At 42.3% G+C, this 23498-nt stretch overlaps 1 protein-coding gene across 3 annotated transcripts in view; it reads right to left on the bottom strand.

The window, feature by feature from the left end:
* The window catches only part of slc8a1b (solute carrier family 8 member 1b), a 150463-nt gene extending 135265 nt beyond the window's left edge, over positions 1-15198 (bottom strand). Inside the window, exons 1-2 of one of the 3 annotated variants that reach the window (XM_080481253.1) lie at positions 14555-15198; positions 413-1325 (exon numbers count right to left, since the gene is read on the bottom strand). In XM_080481253.1, coding sequence (XP_080337379.1) covers positions 413-1288 — 876 coding nt within the window. In that variant the 5' untranslated portion in view covers positions 1289-1325; positions 14555-15198. The remainder of the gene's footprint in view (positions 1-412; positions 1326-14554) is intronic. The other 2 variants (XM_080481254.1, XM_080481255.1) reach the window with 2 other exon arrangements.
* Positions 15199-23498: the final 8300 nt, after the last annotated feature.

The following is a 23498-nucleotide window of genomic DNA, read 5'->3' as shown; positions in this document are numbered from 1 at the left end:
TTAAAATGTGACAAGCTTTAAAAAAAAAAAAAAAAAAGTGAGGTGTGCTTGTCGCAACATGCCTCATAATGTTAGTTTACCTTGGCAGATCCCCATTCAGTAATACATTTAATTATTTCCGGTACACAATACTCATAAACACACTTCCGCCTACATGATAAAGCTCGGTCTTTATCCAGTGTGTTTGGATGAGCACTGGCTAATTAATTTCTCCTGGCAGGCTGTTTGTACCAGGATAACACAACAAAATGAGCTCCCAGTGAGATGGAAACATTCTTTACAGAAACACAGATGGGTTTTTAGCAGATGAAATTCTCCCAAATCATTGTTGACCTCAGATAAAAGTAATAAGACGGGTTAAAATTCCTGAACAAAAAAACAACAGTTGGAGAGTAAATCTATTAGATCTCACCTTGGAAGGGAGTGGACGGTCTCCCTCGGTTTCGATGATCATGCCACGCTGCTTTCCGGTACGGTAGCGCTTGTACACGTACTTGTAGAACAGCAGGCGGCGGTCGGCCACCCAGGCGAAGAGCACGCAGATGGGGAAGAAGAAGAACGTGAGCAGCCCCTCCCACACCTGCACCACCCCGGGCGAGATGACCGACAGGATCAGGTACAGCCAAATGTAGGCGAAGATACTCCACGTGGCCGTGACGAAGAAGACGCGCAGGTGCTTGACCTTCCTCGTCTCGCCGTCGGGGACGACGTACACACAAAGGCCGATGATGACAAACATGTTGAAAGCTGCAGAACCCACTATTGTGGAGGGGCCCAGCGTGCCGGCATGGAACCCGTGACCGACAACTTCTATGACGGACAGGAGGATTTCGGGAGCGGAGGAGCCCAGAGCCATGAGGGTGAGGTTGGAGACCGTCTCGTTCCAGATCCGGACGGTGGTCGTGGTGGTTTCTCCGTTGGGTTTTTTAATGGTGATCTCCTTTTCTTGCGACGTGATGACCTCTATCGACGCCATGAAGCGGTCCGCGATGATTGACACGCCCAGGAACATGTAGACCAGAGCCACAAAGTAAACCGTGGCCCTTGCGACCTTGTCACCGAATGAGGGGTTTACGGGCTCCCACACAGGTAGGATCACGCCCTTTTCACACTGTTCGGCCTTGCTGCATTCAGTTTTATTGGTGGACACCGCTGAAACTGAGCTGCCCAAGTTCGGCTCCGGAGGGGCGCCGGCCAGCGAGGGTTGAAACTTGAGGAGGAGAATCATCGTAACGACCGCTATCCTTAAAGCAGGCGACAGGAGGGACGAGTGATTCCAGCGGCCCATGTTGACGGTGTGGTGACGATAACAGATGGAGTTCAACCTTCAGAGAGGAAGAGAGGGAAAAAGAAAAGCACAAAATTAGTGATTTGGTAAATAGGCTTAGGTTTTTTTTCTTGAAGGTTCATTAAAAATGTAAAACAGTGGTATTAAACACAAATCCGTGGGCCGAAAACCAGCCCGCAAAAAGCTCAAATCCAGTCAAAAAGTAAACATTATTAAAGACAACAATGATTTGACTGAGATATCAGTGATGCTGCCATGAAAGACACAAGCGCAAAACTAGCATTAGCCTCAAAGTCATGTTGTTATTTGTTGTTAAGTTTTAAATTTAAAGGTTATTATGGCAATGTTTTAACTGTCCGGCCAACTCAAGATGAATTTGATCCGTATGTGGAAAACCTGAACTAAAATGTTGCCTTGATTTTGACGAACGAGCAGAACATCTACAGTTTTGATAACCCGTATAATCAAATAAGTATATTTTAATACGGTTAATGATCTGTTATGACTGCACTGACATTATATTAACAGATTGCACTTGTGCAGCGAGTACTGGATGTAACTAAGTCATCTCCCTCATAACAACCGTTCATAAGAGGCTGTCTGGGTAACAGCGTCGGCTTATATATTTATTTTACTTCAAGTAAACACTGAAGCAGTGAAAGGTCAAACCTGCATCTGCCTGACAAAAAAAATCGGACCGACGCTAATGTCAATGCAACAGAGTTTTGAGCACCGAACCAGATCTCCTTATTTCAACATTCACCGGGAAATATCAAGTACCTTCACATAACAACACCACAAAAATTAAAACATATGTCTCGAGTAACTACACGATAGGTAAAATTCAGATGTTGAGCACTGTGGATTTCAAAGGAACCACTTCTCAAATCTTCCTGCCACATTCCTCTTGCAATAATACCGCTCTACTTAATTTCACATAAGCGGTAATGTAGGAATATACTTTATTCTTTTTTTGATAACAGTAATAAAAACCACTAAAAATGTGTTATTTCAAGAGCATGGACCCATGCGGAGATGCATATACATATTTACTGGTTTGAACTTGATGGCTGACAGGGTCAAGTAGGTTTGTCTCCAGTTCCCTCCAATAATCCGCATAAATGTATATTATTATGGTGTGAAGCTATTTATCAACAGCTGTGTTATTCCTGTGATGCAGATGGATGGATGGATGGATGGATGGATGGATGGATGGATGTTTGCCATTTAAATAATGACATCTTGAGAACTGGGCACCATTATGAGTTTAATTTAAGATCTGTTTTACCAAGTGGCTTCGGCTTGTTTATTTCATCAGGTAGGTCAAATAATAGACACAAAGACAAAACAAACAAACAAAACAGAAACAAATTCTTTAAACAGTGTCACACAGTCAAAGAAAGGAAGCAGTATTTACGGTCAGTGATTTCATTTTAATGCAGCAAAACATTTAAAGTAAGAAAAAACATAATTTAATAGGAATCTTTTTCAGTGAGGTAAACGTGTCCCTGTGGCCCAACACACTGCATAGTCAGCACAGTTACCACACTTAATGAGCTAATTGCACATTGTTGAGTCATTTTCCAAAGGGAGAATCTGCTATGCAGCCGTCTCGAAGCGCACGGTGCTCACAAATTCTTTGCATACACGTGTCTGCAACTCCTCTGACAGCACATCACGGAAACACAGCAAATGCATGGGCATCATTAACATTCCCATATTAATGTGGACGGCGTTATGCCCGGTATAAAATATAACCACTGAGGCAAATTAGCAGCAATCTCCTATGCGGAGCTCCACGTCTGAGAACCAGCAGCTGCCTTGGAGCTCTCGAGGGATTAACATGACTGGGAGCTGGCCGAGATGCAATACCTAAAAGTCGGCAGCGAGGATTTAAAATAGCTTCCGTTTTTGAGGGGATGCACAAACTCATAACGAATGAGGCAAATTGAAATACTCTGGTATAAAACATGGATGGACGTGTTAAGTCCCTGGACATGTTTGTCAGTCCATTGCAGAGCGAACGCAGAAACACAGGCGATCACGCATGCTCGCTCCAATTACACTCAAATGCATGTTATAGCAGTTTGTATTTAAATCAAAAAAAAATAAAAAAAGGGTAGAGAGGGTTCCCGGCAATGTATAGCCTTCGCATACCATTTGCATATAGAGTAAAAAATAGGCTCAACGGCACAAGGAAGATGCAAACTGAAGCGTCTAATTTCTAACCTTGTGTACTCATCCTTCGTAGAGCGACCAGCTGAAATCAAGAAGATGACGCGCAGTAATCCTTTGAATCAGAGATCAATAACGGGAACCAAGACCCAACACAAGGTCAGCTCACAACTCCCCTCAAACCACTTGCCAGCATCCACCCACCACTAATTAACTGTTCACACCCTCACACGGAGACGCAGCACAAATTACCAGCCATCAAAAAGTGCATCTGAACTTTTCCACCGGGGCAAAGTGAAGCTCAAAGTGAACAACTTCCCTATTAAATTTCATGGAGCCGAGCTCAGAACCCGGAGGCGGCCGACACTATTCAAACCTAAATGCACAACATGCGATCCACCGGGGACACATCCAGCGTGAGCATTGAGGTTAATAGCAACCGGCGTGAAGTCCTGTAATCTGTCTTCGCTCTGTGGTTTCCAACATGCCGTATGCATGTGTCTATTGGCGTTGACCGATAAATCTGTTATGTTTGCAAAAATCACTCCACCCACGGTGAATTTAAATATTTTGGTGAAATAAACCAGAGTGTGAGAAGCATTCTGTTGTGACTGCTGAGCTGATCTACACTGGGCGGCCTCAGCTGTGGTGCGAGAGTTTCTCTCGCTCAGGACGTTCGGAAAATTAACTCAACAAAATTGCATGTCCGTTTAATTTAACTTCAATTCTCTCGGCTCAACATCAAAAAACGTCTTTTTCCCCTGTTGATGGTAGCCGGCAGATCCTTGCTTTCTCAGGTCTTCCTGTGTGGCCACACAAGGCTTTATGTGGCATTTCCAAGTGATCAATAATTCTGTGCTCTGGGGTTTGGTTGTTTTTCACTTAAGAATGTAATTTTTATAATAGGTTGATGACTAAAACACAATGCCCTGAGCCACTTTTTCATCCAACACAACAGAGAGTGTTGTCTACAGCTTTGCAATACCAGTGGAGTTCATCGAATCTTATGAAACAAAACTGCCAGAATTGTGAAAAAGATCAGGTCACAAGTTTTTACTCATAGTAAAATAAGTATAAATATGTAATGTCTTCTTTTTAAATCAACACATAATCTAGCCAGGTCCTAAACACGTCTTCAATCAGGGGACAACCTCATCTCAAAGACAAAAGTATCATGATAGGCAGCTAATAAACTAACATGTAGTGCGAGTTAAGGTCTGAAAAGATCACAAACAAAAGCACATATAGTAAATGAGGGGAAATTGTTCATTTGGGTGTATTTATTGCTGTGAAGGAGACCTGAATCAGTTAATATTCATTAACTTTGCAATGGGAACATCACCAGTTCACATTGTGCGTTTCACCATGTTCAAATAGAGTATTATTTGTAATATTGCAGTTCTTTTCACAACAATGGGGAAAGATTTCCATTTCAGATTGTTAAGGAAAACTCTACGTAACAGTTATGGTACTCCAAAGACTTTTGCAAAAGGTTTCAATCACGTTAAAAGTTAGATGATTATAATGATAATGCTCCAATGTGACATTTAGAGATAAAGCCACAGATGGTCAAAGTAAAAATACTGCAAAGCATCCTTGCTCCATCTAAGGCAGCAATTAACCCGTCTACAAGCCTGGAACAGGAAACCAGTCAGGGGAGTAATATCTGATTTAACAGCACATCCCTAAATGGATTTTAGAGAATAGGTCAATGCAAGGTGATTTATTTCTATTGGCAACTTCAAAGACCAACAAGTGATTTCACCGAAGATAACTAGTGTCCATTTTCTCAACTCGCCATAAAATCTCCACCAAAATGACTATAGACGTGAATATGTGTGGATAATTGTCCCTCTACATTTGGCCTCAGACATTTTGGAGAACAATCCAAGCTGTACTGTTTACCCATTGTCAGGTGGAATTGGCTGTAATGCCCCCAATCCTGGATTGGATGAAGCTGTATAGAAATGGACGGTTGGTTTTTAAGGCTGCATTATGTAAATCAGAATAAATGTTGTATTTGTTCCCCAACAGCAGACCAAAACCTAAATCTACTGGATGAAAGCCGTCTTGATCCACACATCAATCGTATACTTGCCGCAAAACACATGCGCTCACAGAACAATAACGTTATAATTTTCAATCGATGGTTAAAGAGCATTTCCAAGCTGTCCGTGAGAAGAGCACACCTCTCACAGTGGGTTAGGGAAGCGAAGGTGTTTGCGGGTCATTCACCGGGTTGAATCCTGTCAGTGATCGAGGCCATCTGATGTGAAGCTTGTGCCAAATCAAACGTGTGCCAGATGTACAGAAATGATCGGATTTACAGTCTCATTTTAACAACCAACCGACGTTGCATATCTTAGAATAGGCAGGCTTTTGGTCCAGGTGTGCAAAGACAAGATAGACCCTCAGTTTAACAACATGCACTTATATTCTCTAAGATGCATTTCCACAAATAATTAAGAATGAAGAAAAGCAAAGCAAAAACAAATGTAGCATACAGGTAATAAAGTGCAAGTTGAACAATAAGCACAATCAGGTGTAGGTTGTACTACTAATGGCTCGTTTTCAAACGCTTTGTTCCGCTGCTCCAGTTTCAGTTCCTCCGTGTGGCTTGCTTAGAATTCATCCTCATGAACAGAAATCCTCAATGAACCCTGCTTACACAATCTTGGTTGCTTCACCCTTTATTGCAAGATCACATTTCAGCTGATTTAGGATCCTCCCCATGTTCTGTCACAGTCACAAATTGCCTGTAAACCGCATCCTGCGATGATGCCAGACCTGCATATGGGTCATTACCGAGCTGTTCGATTAAAAAAAATATTAATGTCCTCGACTGGAAACAGCAGAAAGCCAGAGAAGGGTGTGTGTTTAGGTGTCTGCCGTTCACACTACAAACACTTAGTGGCTGAGCGCAGGAGGCTATTTTGGATTTGTAATTGAAATATCAAGTTTCAGACAACCCCGGCATGATTCTCCCTTGTGTTATGACCTCAAAAACTTGGCTCTATTTCAGAAGGAGCACAACATGAGGCGAGTCAATCCAGCTTCAGAGAGAAAGCCAACACGCAGACACAAACCGGACCTCGACGCTTCTCCCTCGAGGCAGAAACAAAAGCACAATACATAAAACCATGTGCTTTAGTCAGATAGGTTACTGTTTAGTTTTTTTTGTCTGTGGCCCAAAACTGTCAGTCCTTAGGAGCTTCTGAAAGCAGCACCTTAAGGTAGAAGGAGGTTAAATGTTTGGACCAATCAGGAACAGGAATAACACAAGATGGAGACTAAAGGCTCTTCCAGACTATTTGATTTTAGTAATGTGACACCGAGCGACATGGATTGAATAAAGTTTGACAGCATCACGTTTGTCTCTACTGTGATATCGATCACATCGACCACCGGTGACGTTCTAATAGTCACTGTGTGCAAAAGAGAGAATGTGGACTAGAGTTTTAGCAACATGTGATCTAACATCTGGATGGAGCCTTTGCAACATTTTCAGCTGGATTTCTATTATGAATGCACAATATCAGGTTTTAAGATGTAAAAATGTTTGAGAAACACTGCGAATGGGGATCCACCGATACCAATACCAGTATCGATTAGTCAGAGTATTATCTGAGGTTATCTGTTGGTCTCTGTAGACAATACATATTCATAAACCCTTCAATCTACTGGATAAGACCACAGTTTCAACAGATTCATCTGTTCTAATCATTCTAATGTAGCGGTGGAACATTTTCACGGGGAAAAGAAAGTGATCAAGATTAAGCCTCTGAAAAGAAAGTGTGTTTTAAGAAAACATAGGAAAGTGTGTTGAGCTGCTGCTCCAACAAACATCCCATCCGAGATGCATTTTCTCACTGCCGGACAAGGGGTGATGATAAAATATTGAAAGCACTGAGTGAGAGAGACAAAGAACTATGGAAGAGCGAAATGTGGGTAATGTAAGGAAATAGATTGGAGCAGGAAGTGATGTGGAAAACAGTAAAGTGGAGAAAAAGCAATGACAGAGAGACAAATGAAAAGTAGAGGGAAGTATGATGGGTAAGATAGCTACCCTAACATCCCCTCACCTCCCTTAATGAAATAAAACCACAGGGATAAAAGAGCCACACACACACACACACACACACACACACACACACACACACACACACACACACACACACACACACACACACACACACACACACACACACACACACACACACACACACACACACACACACACACACACACACACACACACACACACACACACACACACACATTATCCTGCCGCAAACTGAAGATTAATGGTCTGTGTTTACCGTCGTTAGAATGATGTGCTGCTCTTTTAGCCCGGATCTGCCTAGCAGCCAGTCCTCAAGCCAGGACGTCTTGTCATATTATTACACTTGGAAAAGGGAGAAATGATTTCCTCTCGCCTGTCTTCATGTCCACTGACATTATCAGTAGAGTGTCTGTCGTGAGCATCTGGGTAGGAAAACAGCGAGACTCAAACAGATGGGCAAAATGGAAAAAAGGAACGAAAATCTGTAATTCCCCTCAGTGGGAGAATAAAAATGAACCATAAACACAGTTTATGGTTTGACGGTTTAAACTTTCTGCTGTGTATTTTTTTCAAAGTAGCATAACAGTAACGATACCATAAGACCTAAAATCACCCGAGTCCGATCGCACTGCCTCGTAATGAGAAGGACCCCGGTTCAAGTCCACGTTGGAGCGCCTCTGTGTGGGGTTTGCATGTTGCCCAAGTTCTCATGCACGTTACAGACTGACTCCGTGAGAACAATCTGCTGGAAAAGTCACGGACGATCACCGTTACAACACACGGGAATGCGAGAAACGTTAATCACTGTCATTTAAATGCCAAACCACGTGCGTATGCACGCAGAGAACAATAGGCATTTTCGCAGTCCTCCGTGGTACAGGGCTCACTTCGTATCGCATGTAAGAAATTAGTTCATTGATCCAGATGATGAACTAAGCTGCAATCTTCCATTGTTACTCATGCATATGCAGAATTAACTGCCATGGTAATGCGCATGTGTTGTAGGAAGCTTTTCAGAAAGGTTCCATTTTTGGTTTCACATGGAGACAAAGTCGATTTCATAAAACCCAACAGCCAAAACACAATTAAAGTTGACAATTCTTTCTTGGAAATGTTGCATAATTAGTATGTCAATCGTCTCTAGGTGTGAAAGTGAGAGTGTGTAGTTTTAGGGACCGTTTACGTGATTTTTTCGAGGGAAAATGAAAAACTCTTGTTGCGTTTTGGGTGTCCGTTTAGAAAACAACGGTGCTCGGACCCCTTGATAATTCTACTTTTTTAAAATGGGTCCCAAGGTGGAAGTTTCTGAAAACACTCCGTCTCCATGGAAAAGGGGGAAAACGCAAATTTTCTGAAAAGTGTGCACCACGGCCATAGTAAATAGTTCTTCTGCACCTGCTCAGTAGACGACAATGTTTCCTACAGAGTGTCATGACTGCCGGTCCATATTCCCCTGGAACTTGGTCGTCTGTCCCTACGTACGTCTGTCCTTGTACTCGTCATTATTAATGTTTAGCGCGTATTGTTCTCTGCACGCACGTGTGTGTGTGTGGTTTCATTACAAAAATGGTCAACAGCACCCACTGGTGTCCCTACATGCTAACTAGATCGTTTTCATGGTTTCTGCCGTTTCCATGGAAACCAACATCTTTTTCAAAATGTTGCTGTGTAAACGAAAAACTTTTCTGAAGTGAAAAACGCAAAAGATGATGCGTTTTTCACTTGTAACGTTATCCCCACCCCACCCTCAACTGAATTCATCAGGGATCGGCTGCAGATCCCTGCAACCCGATGTGAATAAACTGGTATACTAGAAAAGGGATGGATGCATTCCTATAGATCACAAGCACGTCTTTGTTTGCGTGCATGTAGAACACTTGATAGGAAGTCACTCTTAAGTTGCACAACAAACATACAATTCAAGCTGTAATAATGAGCTTCCGCAACTCCAATAAGTCAAAGAGAGTGCTGCTAGGTGAATATTCCCCGTTGTTGAGCACTGTCCAGAGTTCCAGCTCCGTTTTCAATTTACTGCCCATAACACTTCTTCATTCACATCATTCAAAAGCGCTGATACGTCCACAATCTATACGCCAAACTGCTATTTCCTCCAGGATATTGAAAATAATGCATCCAAGTACTGCAAAAAACAAATTAAAAAAAATTATTCTCTGTCGTATTCTTTATGTCTGTTGGTTCTATTCAAGCAGTAGAGTGGGCCGACACTCTTCAGGGATGCTACACCATGAATAAGTTAAGATTGAATTATCTTTACAGCAGATTGACCAAGTGGAAGAAAATGCCTGCGATAGTTGCTGCAGAGGGATGACATGTATTTCTGTGCTCCACAGTGGAGGGTCGCGGCACAAGGGCTATTCGTCTTTGTGTGAATGTACAGTATATTGAAATTTGGAAATCCAAACAGCACAACTGAGGTTTTACTGAAGTTACAGTGCATGTGAATGAGGAAATGAAATGCCAATTTGATTTCTGTTTCTGTACATTGCACTGAAGTGCATTCAATTATTAATAGACTTCAATCATGTTACTTTCTCTATGCACGGCAGGAATAATAGATTTTTTGTGAGCTGATGTGGCGACTGGCATCACCCTGGTTCAGTAACAAGACTGAATTTGTGGAAAATGTTTGATATTAGCTTGTTGAGCTCCACCACAAATAGGCACATGCATTTAGACTTCAGAAGGCTAAATACAATTGCCATTCATCCATCCATCTTCTGTCCCCTGCAGCTTCCTCCAGCTCTCCTGGGGGGACTCCAAGCCACTCCCAGACCAAGCCAGAGATAAAATCTCTCCAGCGAGTTCTGGGCCGACCTCGGGACCTCCTCCCGGTTGAACGTGCCTGCTAAACCTCTAAAATGAGGCGACCAGGGAGCGTCCTAATCAGACGAACCACCTCAACTGGCTTTTCTAAATGTGGAGGAGTAGCAGCTCAACAGTAAGTCCCTCCCAGATGGCTGAGCTCCTCACTCTATCATGAGGAGCGACACCCTTTTCCGTGAGAGAGCCATGTACTCAGATTTGAAGGCGCTGATCTTGCATCTCAACTGCTTCACACTCAGCAGCAAACTGTTCCAGTGAACGCTGGAGGGTCTCATGCGACGCTGCCAGGAGGAAAACATCATCCTCAGCTAACACACTTGCATCACAGATTATTTCTTTTGCTCGGAGATCTTTGTGATTACTGTAGACCTGACAATAGTATAAGAAAAAATTATTTGCACAAACAAAAAGACGGTTTGGTTTTCATGTGATTGGTCAAATGTCTCAATACTCAAAAAAATTTCAACCTTCAAGTCATAAAGCAAAAATCTATTGAAGACATCAAATGCTGATGTCATTTCAGGAAATAATCAAGGTGGCGCAGTAGTTTGCACGTTCTTCCTGTGCCGAATGTCAACTTCATTTTACAAGCCGGTTAACTGGTGACTCTCAATTGGTCCTTGGAGCAAATGTGTATATTGTCCGTCTCCTTGTGTTAAATGGACTTCATGCTAAATGGACTTGGCTTATAAAGTGCGGTCTCAAAGTGCTTTACGCGATCAGTCACATTCAGTGAGGTACACACACACACACACACACACACACACACACACACACACACACACACACACACACACACACACACACACACACACACACACACACACACACACACACACACACACACACACACACACACACACACACACACACACACACACACAGTGGCGACAGAGTGACCACGTAAAGTGCTCACCCTCCACTGGGAGCAATCTGGGGTTCGGTCTTTTGGTCAGGACTCTTCAGCACACAGACGAGAGAAGTACAAACCCATGAAGGACACTGACGGAGGACGACACACTGAAGCCCGGGTCTACAATCCTATACAGGGTTTTACCTTCAGTTCTTTAGTTTTTTATTATTTTTCCATAATAAATCATAGCTTTCATGGTTATTGTGAAGTGTTTCTTCTTATCCAAGGTGAAGCCCTTCATTTTGATGCACTTTGCAAGAAATAAGTGCAATAAATTCCACTTGTCTAACCTGAATACTATGTTTATGGGCTCTGCATTTCATTATGCTCCACTGTGCACAAGTCCAGGCATGTAAACATGGTGGGATTCACATTTAGGGCAACGTGGAAGTTATTCAAAGATGGACGTGCTCCATTTTATAAACCACCTCCTGTAAGGACGCCACAGAAAGCTGACATTTAGCAGAATTGCCCCTTCATTCTATCACAAAGGTAAAATAACCCGACTGAGTTTATTAGAGCTCAACACAAGACACTTGAAGAGGTCTCAGTTGGCGTGAGAATCAGGTAGAAGGTGCTTGTCTTGTGTTCGTGTGCCGTAAGATGGACCAGATAACGGCAACACATTTATTACCGGTCACTGTCTGATTTCCTTACGATGCTTTTACTGAGATTGGCATGACTGCGATAAAATTCAACCGACCCGACACGTGTCAATCTGCCAGAGTTGGTTCTGAACGCTTGAGTACCGAAGACGTACCGTAACATACTTTTTACGTCGGCTGTCAATTCAGCAGTTCAGCGCAGCCATTCACCACATGTTGCTCCACAACGCAAACTCCGGGCTAATCAATACAAATTCCAATAGTTGTCTTCTTTGGTCAAACATCTCATCTGAAAAAATTATGGTGAAATACGTGTGGGTGGACTGACAGTGGAGGTCACACATATTATATAGAATAGAGAAAAATCCAACAATACCACTTGAGGAAGTAGAGGAGACGGTGGAAATAATAATAAGAAACCTTCAGAACCAGATTTAAAAGGTGGAAGCTTTCTGCTTTTCCGAATGGGGTGGGGACAGGGGGGTAGGGCTTCTCTGTTCAATTCAACAGACATAAATCCACTCGCTGCAGACGTATCAGCTACCTATTAGCTTGTTAGCTACTTTATCATCACCACCCTTCAAGACAAAGGATAACTTCAGTGGAAAACGAGGTCCTTCGCTTTATCAGAACCAAGATTTAACTTTTGTTAAAATTCCCCTAATAAACAGAAATCGTGTGTTGCTTCGATGGTCTTGCTGATCTGAAGGAAAATCAGCACGTCTGCTGATGTTTCACTTCTTTATTCTGGCATTGGAAAATGTGCTGTCCGACTTGTTCCTGCAATGAGACCCATGTTTACTGTAAACCACCCTCAACAGGGGCCCTTCTGGAGAAAGGACAATGGCAACTTTTAGGTGCAAATGATTGACAAATTCACAATTAAGTGTGTTGAAATAAACCATATCTTTGTCTAATTTGTTAAAATGTTATGATGAATTTAACACGAAAGCCAAATATTCAAAACAAGAGATTTGCCAGGCATGAGTCTAAAACCAGACTCATAAGAGGAGGAAAATTCATTAAAATGAAAGTAATACTTCAGTTGACGACTCCCTTAGGGTTATCATAACATGAACTATTATTATCATGTATTTCTTCCCATTAGATTCAGAAATAAAACAATTACAGAAAAATAGATGGACTGTGGCAGTAAAGTGATGGCAAATGCAATACCTTACAATAATTTCCATGCCATGTTAAGATGCAGTGTTATGATTCATTCATTCATTCATTCATTCATTCATTCATTCATTCATTCATTCATTCATTCATTCATTCATTCATTCATTCCTCTGCCATTACTTATTTCCAGTATGGTGACCCAGCAGCTGTCCAACTGTAGCAGCTTCAAAAACCTGCAGGAAGTTGTGTGGCTTTGCATGTGTGCTGCATTCTCCCTGAATCAGGTTAAAAAAAAAAAAAACAGGCTTGGTCCGATTCAACCTCAATATGGCTTCTGGAATGACAAATGCTCCACTTTTCATAATTCAAAACGACTCAACCTATTGTACTGCAACACCTCAAATGAACCTTCACTAAAGTATTTAAAGCTATTTCATCAATAACCAACTTACGTCCCTGCTGGAGGATGAATAAAGCACTAAAGACCCCTGACTGTGCTTATTTTTTAACATCGCCATGAATAAATATTTCATCCCATCGTACAGTGGGTGAGCTACAGTTCCTCTGTGTCATGCTCATAAAGCTCCGACTGAAGTCAGCTGGAAAAGAATTGCCTGGAAAGCCTTGATGGTACCTGCCTGATGTGCCAAGCACTCCACGCAGGACGAAGCGTTTGTAGTGTCATACCAGGGGAATGAAAAGCTGCCTCCTCTGATATTGTGCAAGCGGGTTTACAGATGTGCAAAGCTCTGCCAGTGATTTGATTTTTTTATTTTTTTTAATGCAAGCACAGTTAGATGAAGTACATCTTCTAGTTTAAAAATCCGTTTAAAAATAAAGCAAGGTTCAAGTCGGATTTTCTTTTTCACCTAATTTCCTCCCAAACTGATCTCCACTGATGCGCAAAAGCACTCCCCTATAGCCTGAGCCAAACTGCAGTTTGGCGCAAAGGATGGAGGGGAAGGGACCTGCACGGTTGCGCAATTTCAGTGGCTCTCAATGCGCATCTATCCTCCCCAACAAGGATTTCCACATCAAATAGGGGGAATTTAACTTGTGCTGGCGTATGTATGTCACCAAACTTCCACATTGACGACCAGTCAAAAGGTGAGAGTCAAAAGCTCTCTGGACGTGCTCTGCATCCTTAATCATCACCTCCCCTAGAAAGAAGTGAGACAGGCGGCTGGACCTCAACAAGGGAACGGGAAAGGGGTGGGAGTGAACAAATTAAAAAATAAAAAGCAGCCCGGAAAGCAAAATAAAGCAAACCTGTGGTTTTTTTTTTTTTTTTTAAACCATCCAGCTGTTGTCTGTGTGAGAAGCGCAGCGCGCTGAGAGGAGGATGGAGGAAACGTCCTTTCCACTGCACATCCAAACGCTCCCGACGCATGGTGCTTTCACGTCTCCAAACGGTCCCTTTCACATCCCATCCACTACACACCCTCCAAATAGAAACTGTAGGAGCCAGAGAGCAGCCCGCAATCATTGCATCAGGATCACTCCCGCAGAACGCACACCCAGAAAACTGCAGAACGTCTTACCTTTTATAATCTGTATTATCCCGCGAGTTGATCCACAATCCGGAGAGAAAAGCGGCACCGTTGGGTCTACTAGTGATCCCAACAGCTGAAGGAGTGAGAGTAGGAGGAGGAGGAGGAGGAGGAGGAGTGGAGGTAATGGTAATGGAGACGCAGGGAAGCTCTTATACGCCAGTCAAGACGGCGTTTCCAACGACCGAGACGCGCAGAAGGAGGGGAGAGGTGTCCGGATTCCCATGCACCGGCAGCTCTTCTCGATTCGTCGCTGTTTTCCGCTGTCGTCTACTCCCGGTTTCCATGCAGTGCGCCCTGGGTGACCTGTATGATCGGATGACCGGAGCGGCGCTTCATCAGCAAACCCGCATTTGTTGGGACGAGGCGCGCGGCGCGGCAGACTTCTTCCTCATTCTTCCGTTCCCGTCTCCCCCCGCGAGCTTCCAGAGAAAAGTGTGTGTGTGTGTGTGTGTGTGTGTGTGTGTTTGTGTGTGTCCGCGTGTGAGCAGGTCTCTCCTTCGTCTGTTCCCCCACACACTGACTGAGCCTTGGCTCGCCCTCCTCTTCCTCTTCTTCCTCCTCTTCCTCTCTGCGCGTCTCCCTCAATTCTCTCTCGTCTGTGTGTCCACACTCATTCATCTCTTCGTTCCTTCTCCCTGTCACCCCTCCCTCTGGTTATTGTCTCATTGAAAAGACTTTAGAAACACGTCAAATCCCGACCAATCAATATTGATCGATCGAGTCCACGAGTTTAAACTTGGAGCCACACGTGGCTCTTCGCACCTTCTGCAGTGGCTCCCTGAAGCTTGCACTATTTATGTATTTTCAAAATGGCACAATAAATTAAAAAAAAAAAAAAAAAAGTGTGTGTGTGTTGGGGGCGGGGGGGGGGGGGGGGGGGGGGGGGTTTGGTCAGTGATTGTGGAGAAGATTCAGTCAAATATTTAAAAATGTGGAGATGAAGATTAAGATTCTTTATCACTTACTTTAATATACTTCTTTTATTTCTTCAGAAAGCACTGAATAATCTTTTGTTTGAGTGGCACTCTATAAATAGATTTGCATAGCCTTGCCTTAAAAGAGAATTTCTAGATGGTGAACAAAAAACTAAAATAAATAAAATGGTTTAAAAGTTTTAAAGGGGTCTTATTGTGAAAAATTAAAAAGTAAGGTGTGTCCCTATACCTGGAATGACGCCCCAGAAGTGAAGAAAGTCTGTCCTCTCTCTCCCTGGCCTGTTTCAATTTTTTAAAAGTGTGTTGCTCCAACGAGCCAATCAGAAATCAAACACTATATAGTGTCATCGGGGTTTAGCCAATGTGTGGGTGGAGCCAGTCCAGCAAACACAGACACAGCAGATTCTGAATGCAGCTCCTATGATCTAATATTCAAATGGACCAAAATCAAGGAAAAACTAGATTTGGAGCCATAAACTTGGATGTTTCTGGACCAACGAGACCCACGTGAAAGTGTTGAGAAGCTGAATAATGTGACCCCTTTAAAGAATGTATAATTCACACTGACACACTCCCTTAAACGAAAACACGGCGCACACTGATGTCGTTTGCATATTTTCCTGCGACGCCACCGTCCCGTGACGCATGAGTGTTCCCGCTATAAAGCCAATCGGTCAGATGCGTCTTATTTGATATTCAACTTTCTTTCTATTTATTCTGTCTAGAGCAAGGCTTAAAGTAATTTCCATCTGGGATTAAAAAGTATCTCTATTCTTATGTGTTAAGATTGTTTGAAAAAATACTGGAAAAGGATGAAACTGTTAAAGTCAAGTGTAAAAACAGCTGAAAATGTAATGAAAAGTTTGCCATTTAAAATTGCAATTGAATCGTAAGCTCTAGTTTTTGCGTTTAGAAGGACTGCTGTATAAATTAAAGTTTAGAAGCATGTTAGCCTTATTTTAAAAGTTGAACATGTTTGATTTGCTCATAAAGGTTGCAGACCTGATTTAAAAACTTGCGCGTCATTGTGTTCATGTTTTCAGTTGGAGCTCGTTTCTGATCGGCAGCTCGTTTTCCCATTCACATCTTCAGCGGGGCGACAAAACCACACTTCCTGAGGTCAGAGCTGCTTCACAAGCAGCCCGCAGTTAAAGACTTTCAGGGGTGTGTCACTCCGAACTTTAGCAGTCCTCTTTGTTCTGAGCCTCTTTTACAGCTTAACAAGTTACTTTTTTATGTGTGCAGGATTAGTCCAGAGGAATATATGGCCATCACGAGACCGTATTTTAGGTTGTAAAATCCAGTTTCTTTAGCTCAGACTCACAGGATTGCAGAAATACCTTGTTGAAGTCATTTATACTATGACCTGGGAGATGCTGATAAATGTTGTCAGACATAATCTCTAGGCTCCAATCCAGCCAAACCGCAAAGGAAATTGTAAAAATCCAGAAGAAAACACAGATTTTTGAACAAATTTCTTGATTAAACACCTCATGAGGCTAGTTCCGCTGATCGACACAGAAAGTCATTATGTGGGCTCAGTTAGTTGGGCAGTCGTCGCTCAATTGGAAGGTTGCAGGTTTGATTCTCCTCCTGTTCGTGTGTCAAAGTGTCCCGGAGCAAGACACTGGACTCCGGATTTCTTCCAATGGATGAACGTGCCACCCCCATTGGTGTGTGAATGTATGGGTGAATGTTACCAACAATATAGATATATAACTGAAATCCATTTTCCATTATTGTTGCATGTATGAAAACAAATCGACCATCTTAGTCCGACTGGGCCGACATGAAAATGCAGAAAATACAAGTAACAAAATTCAGATCAGATAGGAACAACAATTAAAGGTGTTACATTGTCACTTTTAGGACATCTAAAAAATGAAAAAATAAAAAATATGATAGTAAAAATTTTGCTTCAAAAGCAGAATATTTATTTTAAGAAGCCATTGGGGGCTTTTTGTGGCTTCACAATTCAAGATGTCTCAAACTACTGAGACAACCCGACCTCAATTTAAGTGAGGCCTCCTTTCCACGAAAATACAACTTACTGAAAATACTACTTTTTGAAAACAATTTCCAAGGTGCAACTTTTGCAAAAGGCTTATGAATAACAAACGGCACTCACGAGGGGCCCTAGTAATCCAAACCCTGAGAAGTACATCAGTATTTCCACATTGTGGTTTCACAACTTATTTGAGGTTTTTGAAGCCTGATTCCTGTAGCTGGTGGAAGTCAGTGGTGAAAAGAAGAAGTTCTTAAAGGGATGTGGCTCTCTTAGAAACTACTCAGTGGAAACTTCCTCACAAGTACTGTAAATACTTTGGTCTGAAAGTAACTATGTGGCCCAAAGCACAAACTTTAAATTGTTTCTATTCGATCATCAATTGTTTAATTTTCTTTTAATAAGGGTTGGTTCACATGCAGATCAAAACTGAAGCTGCATCTCTTTGGCAGCAGTCTCGTGAAAATAAAGAGCCGATTCAGCAAAATATAAATTTTAGGTGTTGGGTGGGTTCGGTGTTAAAACCTGGTGACACAACCACCTGCCACCGCCTCTCTTCCGTTTTTCTTCAACTCGGGGAGATGAGATTTAAATCTAACCACACAACTCACTCCGATGTTTGCACCTGACCTGAGATAAAACCCATAACGTAATAACCTGCCAATAGCGTAATGATATATTAGAACCATTTCATTGTCAGATGATTGAAGTATCATGACAGAGCTCAGGAGGAATGACCCCCCCCGAGCTACTCAGACTGGAATGAGGAAAGAAACGCTTTGGTCACACTGACATGCCAACTGAAAGCTGAGAAGAGTTCATGCACATGCCATGCCATGGTTTAACCAAGAGAATAAATGGCACATACAAAAAGTTCCCACCAACCAGGGTGTCGGCCTGTGGGGCATTTAGCAGGTGAGCTCGTGCCCCCTGTTGCCCGGGGTAGTAACGAGGAGCAGCAGTACAGCACCCGCCGCCGCGTGAACCTCCTCCGAACAAAAGAATCTGAGGCTGCACCTTGCGAGAGTCCTGAACTCCGGAGGAGAAGCTATTTCTGTGCTTCTGAAGGGTTAGCGAGGGAGATAATTGAACGAGAAACACCACAAAGGAACAAGCCGATGGGCCCGGGTGTGAGGGTCACAGGGTTCAGATCACAGTGAACAAATGGAGACAGATGTAGTTTAAAAGGCGGGATTGATAAATGCCTTGAAAAGAATTGGAATTGATTCAGGCTTCAGCGGGTAAAATAGCAGTGGCAGAGCCGCTGGAGCAGATCTTAAACAAGGGACATGTGTGTTTGATGAATAGAATAACACTCGTCACTAATGGGGGGGCTTGCTGGAGGAATTTAACATGTTTGACGAGGTTACATTTTCCTGTCATGTAGGTTTTGCTATCATTAATAGCGAGCTGTTGCTAAAAGGGTTTCTGGGAAGTACCTTGGAAAAATGGTTTCTGGCATTATGGCTGAACATTTCTGTAATAACAAGGAAGATTCGGATGTGTGTTATTTTCTCTGCTGGATGGTTGAAGACAGATTATAGTTTCTATTTATGCTTCACAATCCACTTCAGGCTATTGCTGCTGTACATGATGCAATATCGTTATTAGCCAAGGATCTTCAGCTTTACTCAAGAATTATATCCATACGCTCAGAGAGCTAAGAAGCTGTGTCATTCTGATGTTGGGTGGATGCGTTCTCCATCACTCCACCTTCTTATTCATCAGGGCTGAAGGGAACTGGAACCGATCCCACCCAACCATGGATGAAGGCGAGGTACACTCCAGACAGGTAACCATTGTTAACCATCAAGCAACATTTTTAACACTTTTCCGGATGAAGACTTTTATTTTGGCCTCTCCATGAATGTGTGGTGTTTTTAATGGAAACAGATTAAGAAAACCCATTCACGGATGGAGAGAACATGCAAACTCTACACAGGAAGATTTGACTTGGACTTGAATGTACGAGTTTGACGCGCCGGCCCCTTCACCACTGTGCAGGCTCTGGGTGAGCGCAGCCTTATTTTAGACCCTGTTTGCAATATCTCAAGTGAAGCAACATCGCTTTCTTTCTTTCTTTCTTTCTTTCTTTTCTTTTCTTTTAGCAGTGGGAATGGTGTGAACTAGCTGGAACCAGTAGATGGCGATAGTGCAGCTTCAGGGATGCCAACTGCCGTTGAACCCAAGTGAAGAAGAGGAAGAAGAAGGTAATCTGTCATCAGGGATGAAAAACTTTCTGATAAGAGAGAGAGGGAAACAGTCATCAAGGACGACGAGAGCAGTGGGAAACCATGTCGAGAGATAGAACCAGCAGATAGCGGTAATCTAACTTTATGGATGCAAACTGCCGTTGGACCCAAGCGAAGAAGAAGAAGAAGGGAATCTGTCATCAGGGATGAAGAGAGCGCTGGGAAACCATGTAGAGAGATAGAACCAGCAGATGGCGGTAATTTAACTTTATGGATGCAAACTGCCGTTGGACTCAAAAGATGAAGAAAAAGATCTCAAGTGAAAATGCGTCATGTTTCTTTCAGAAGTTTCGCATTTACACAACAATGTTTTTAAAACTGGCAGAAACACTGAGGCACTAGTGGGCGCTGTCTGTTTTTGTAATGGAACCACACACACACATACGAGTAGAGAACAGTATGTTCTAAACGTTAACCATGGCGACGACATAGAACTTCGTATTGACAGACGACCAAGTTAGATTATTTTGAGAAAAAAGCTCCTGCAAAGACACAAGAGAATTTTGAGATCATGCCAAGAAGCAAAACCAGATTTTGTGCTTTGATACACCAGGAAAGACTGAGAATAACCGAACCAGCCAAAACCAGTTTGGGCAAAGAGTCGGGTGGTAACGGCTGATCCCTGATAGGAGATAACCTGAACTGAGAGGAAAGATGAGGAGTAGAGAAAGAGAGAGAGAGAGAGAGAGAGAGAGAGAGAGAGAGAGAGAGAGAGAGAGAGAGAGAGAGAGAGAGGTCAGGAGCATCATAAAAGAAAACAACTGCAGATCGAGGCTGCAGGAAGGAAACACAACAGACGCCCGAGGAAAGTGAACGGCTGGTTATCAGGGTTGGGGTGTCGAGCACGCAGCAAGTAAGCGGTCAGACTGAATGACGGATGGAGCGACTGATGAGGCCTCAACACTCTTGGACCTGTAAGTGCCTTTAGTTGATATCTCTGAAAGATGACAAGCCAAGATCCCACAAATTCTGCCTGCCGGTACAGACTGCTCGCCAGCTGATTTGTTAAATGCTTGGCAGGGTCGTGCCTTAGGGGAAACTGGGAAAACGCTGGCACTGGCAGCATGACACAGGAGGTTTTTCAGGAAACGAGAAACGATACTGCGGCGGCTGTGAAGATACAAGCAGAAGGCTTACCAAAATAAAAAAAATAAAAAAAGCATTTATCTGGTCTAAAGAATCATTTCAGGTCAGTTTCATTTCAAACGATACCTTCACCCTGCCTACTAAAGAAAATAATGCAATAAAGACAAACACTTCAAACTATTTACAGACCACAATTTAAATAAGTTCATCAGCTGCTTCGCTGTCTGGACTGGATTTCATTAAAGCTTATCCTGACCGTCGTTGCTCTCCACTGAAGGAGATCACCACTATAATGTTCTACAATAAACTGGACGCCGTCAACATATGGCGGCTTCAAAACAAAATAAAAGAAGCAAAACCAGAGTGAAGCTCAGTCTGGTTGCAGAAGGGGAATATCAACATGACTCAGCATTTTACCTCCTTTTCTAATCTATATATGATTCTGTTGTGCGACAGAGCTCTGCTTTTTACGACGGTCTTTTTATCATTTATTGGATCAGATTAAAAAAAAAATTTAAGTTCCTGTACGTCTCTTAAAGTCTTATTTATTCATTGACTGATTGATCATCGTATCCATGTGGGAAAGGTGCAAATTTATTTGGAATAAATAAGGCTTGAATCTGAAAGTGAACTTGGAAAATGGAGACCAGGTTCTTTTTCCATTTGAGTGATTCAGGCAAAGTGTTTGATGATACATCATTGACCATCCACAGACTGGGAGTTAATGTCTTTATGAAGATATAAGAGTACATTTCAATTGTTGACAACCAAACAAATGATGGTGAGTCACGGAGACGAGCCCACGGCCCGTCCTGCTGGTGACGGGTGACGTCTTGGACAGCTGGCATGTGACACCACAGACATTTTTTTGACAATTTGATTCTGGTAAAAGTACAAATGATGAATAACGAACTAGTGATGAGAACAGATGGCGGGCAAATTAATACGACTAATGGCCGCTTCCCAGGCTATAATGTGGATAAATGTCCAAAGAGATTGATGCTGTTGGAGAATTACTGCGTCCATAAAGACTTCGAAAACATTTTTGAGAAAACTAAAGATAAAGACACACCCTCAGAGGAAATCATGTCTTTACTCACTTTAGAAAGCATGCATTGTTAGTGTGTTTCACTTTAGTCATTTATTTAAAGTTAAACATTATTTATGTCATGTTTAATTTCTACCTGTAAATCTATCTATCTATCTATCTATCTATCTATCTATCTATCTATCTATCTATCTATCTATCTATCTATCTATCTATCTATCTATCTATCTATAATTACTTTTGAACATCAAGGGGTTAAGGTTAACCAACTTAAGGGAAATACGTAATTTATACTCAAATAATACTTTTTCGGCCTACATGTTTTACATCTTCCTACTCAACATGAACTTACGTTGATTGAATTTAAATTTTGAAGTCTTTAACTTAATTTCTGTTTAGCTTAACTAAATTTGACAAATTTTATTTTTTTAACACAGCAGTTTCCTTTCACTCGGCTTTCTTAATCACGGAGTCATTTAATTGTGCAGTTTTCTTCTCCTCGCTTGTCTCTTCCGATCGTCAATCTACTGTAAATTGTCCCGACCTGCCTAAAGGACGTTCTTCATGTACGGCGCGGTCGCTTGATTGATCGCTTGTCATAATATTTCAGTAAAAACAGAAGGGGGGAGTTGAGGTATAACGAGATGGACGAGTGGAGCGTCCTCTCTGCGTACGCGGCGTTAACGCGGGAAAGGTAAAAGCTTCAGCCCGCGAAAATTCATCATTCAGAGGAGCTGCGTCTCGGGGCGCCTCCTCTGAGCGCAGCCATCCTCGTCGCTGTCAATCACAACAAGGTGGAGCCTCAGCAAGACGTACGCAGAGAATATTAAAGGGTCAAAATAATCACATTAATGCAAATCAAATAATGCATTCGTGTCCTAAAGAAGAAAAACACTGCAGTTTTGTTTTGTTTTCTTATTCCTGCAATCACTTTTCCTTCAATGTACTTTTCAACAATTAGAATAATTAGGTTGGGTTTTTTTTTTCCCAGGTAATTCCAGTGATCAGTTATTTGTGATTTCAGGCTGAGAAAAGTGCCGCTCCTCTGCAGGGATGCATTTTATTAGACCGTCTTCATGATTATGATAATGCCCGACTGCTGTTTTGAAAGAGGATCATTTACATTTTAGTATCATTTTGGATGCGGTTCGGTAAAATATGAGGAAGACCTTCTGCTAAAGACCTGCAATTCATCATGCGGCTACAAACAGGAGCTCACACACAAAGAGAATAATGACGGTACATTAAAGGTATAGATCACTGTTTAACTTGGTTCTTTTTATAGAACACACTTCTTCTTTTTTCTTTTTTTTTACCATAACCAATCTAAGATGATACACAAAAAGCCCGAGGGAGTCTGCTGTGTTAAGACATTGTCCTCCAGGAGCAGCAAACAGTTCAGATTAAAGCTCAGTGCTTTGATTCTTCTGGACACCAACAGCTGAGGTAAAAAATAAATAAAAATAAAAAGCCACTAATGGCTTGTTATCCAATCTGCTGCATAACATCTTACATAAAATGTTTATAAGTAGACTCTTTAAGTATAATCACCATCAGAGGGTTGAATAGGGCTTTTCTAAAACGTGTAAACCGGGACGATAACAGG

The sequence above is a fragment of the Lipophrys pholis genome, assembly GCF_963383615.2.
Source record: "Lipophrys pholis genome assembly, chromosome: 15".
NCBI lineage: Eukaryota > Metazoa > Chordata > Actinopteri > Blenniiformes > Blenniidae > Lipophrys > Lipophrys pholis.
The sequence above is the reverse complement of the archived record's forward strand: the minus strand, read 5'-3'. Positions and strand labels throughout refer to the sequence as shown.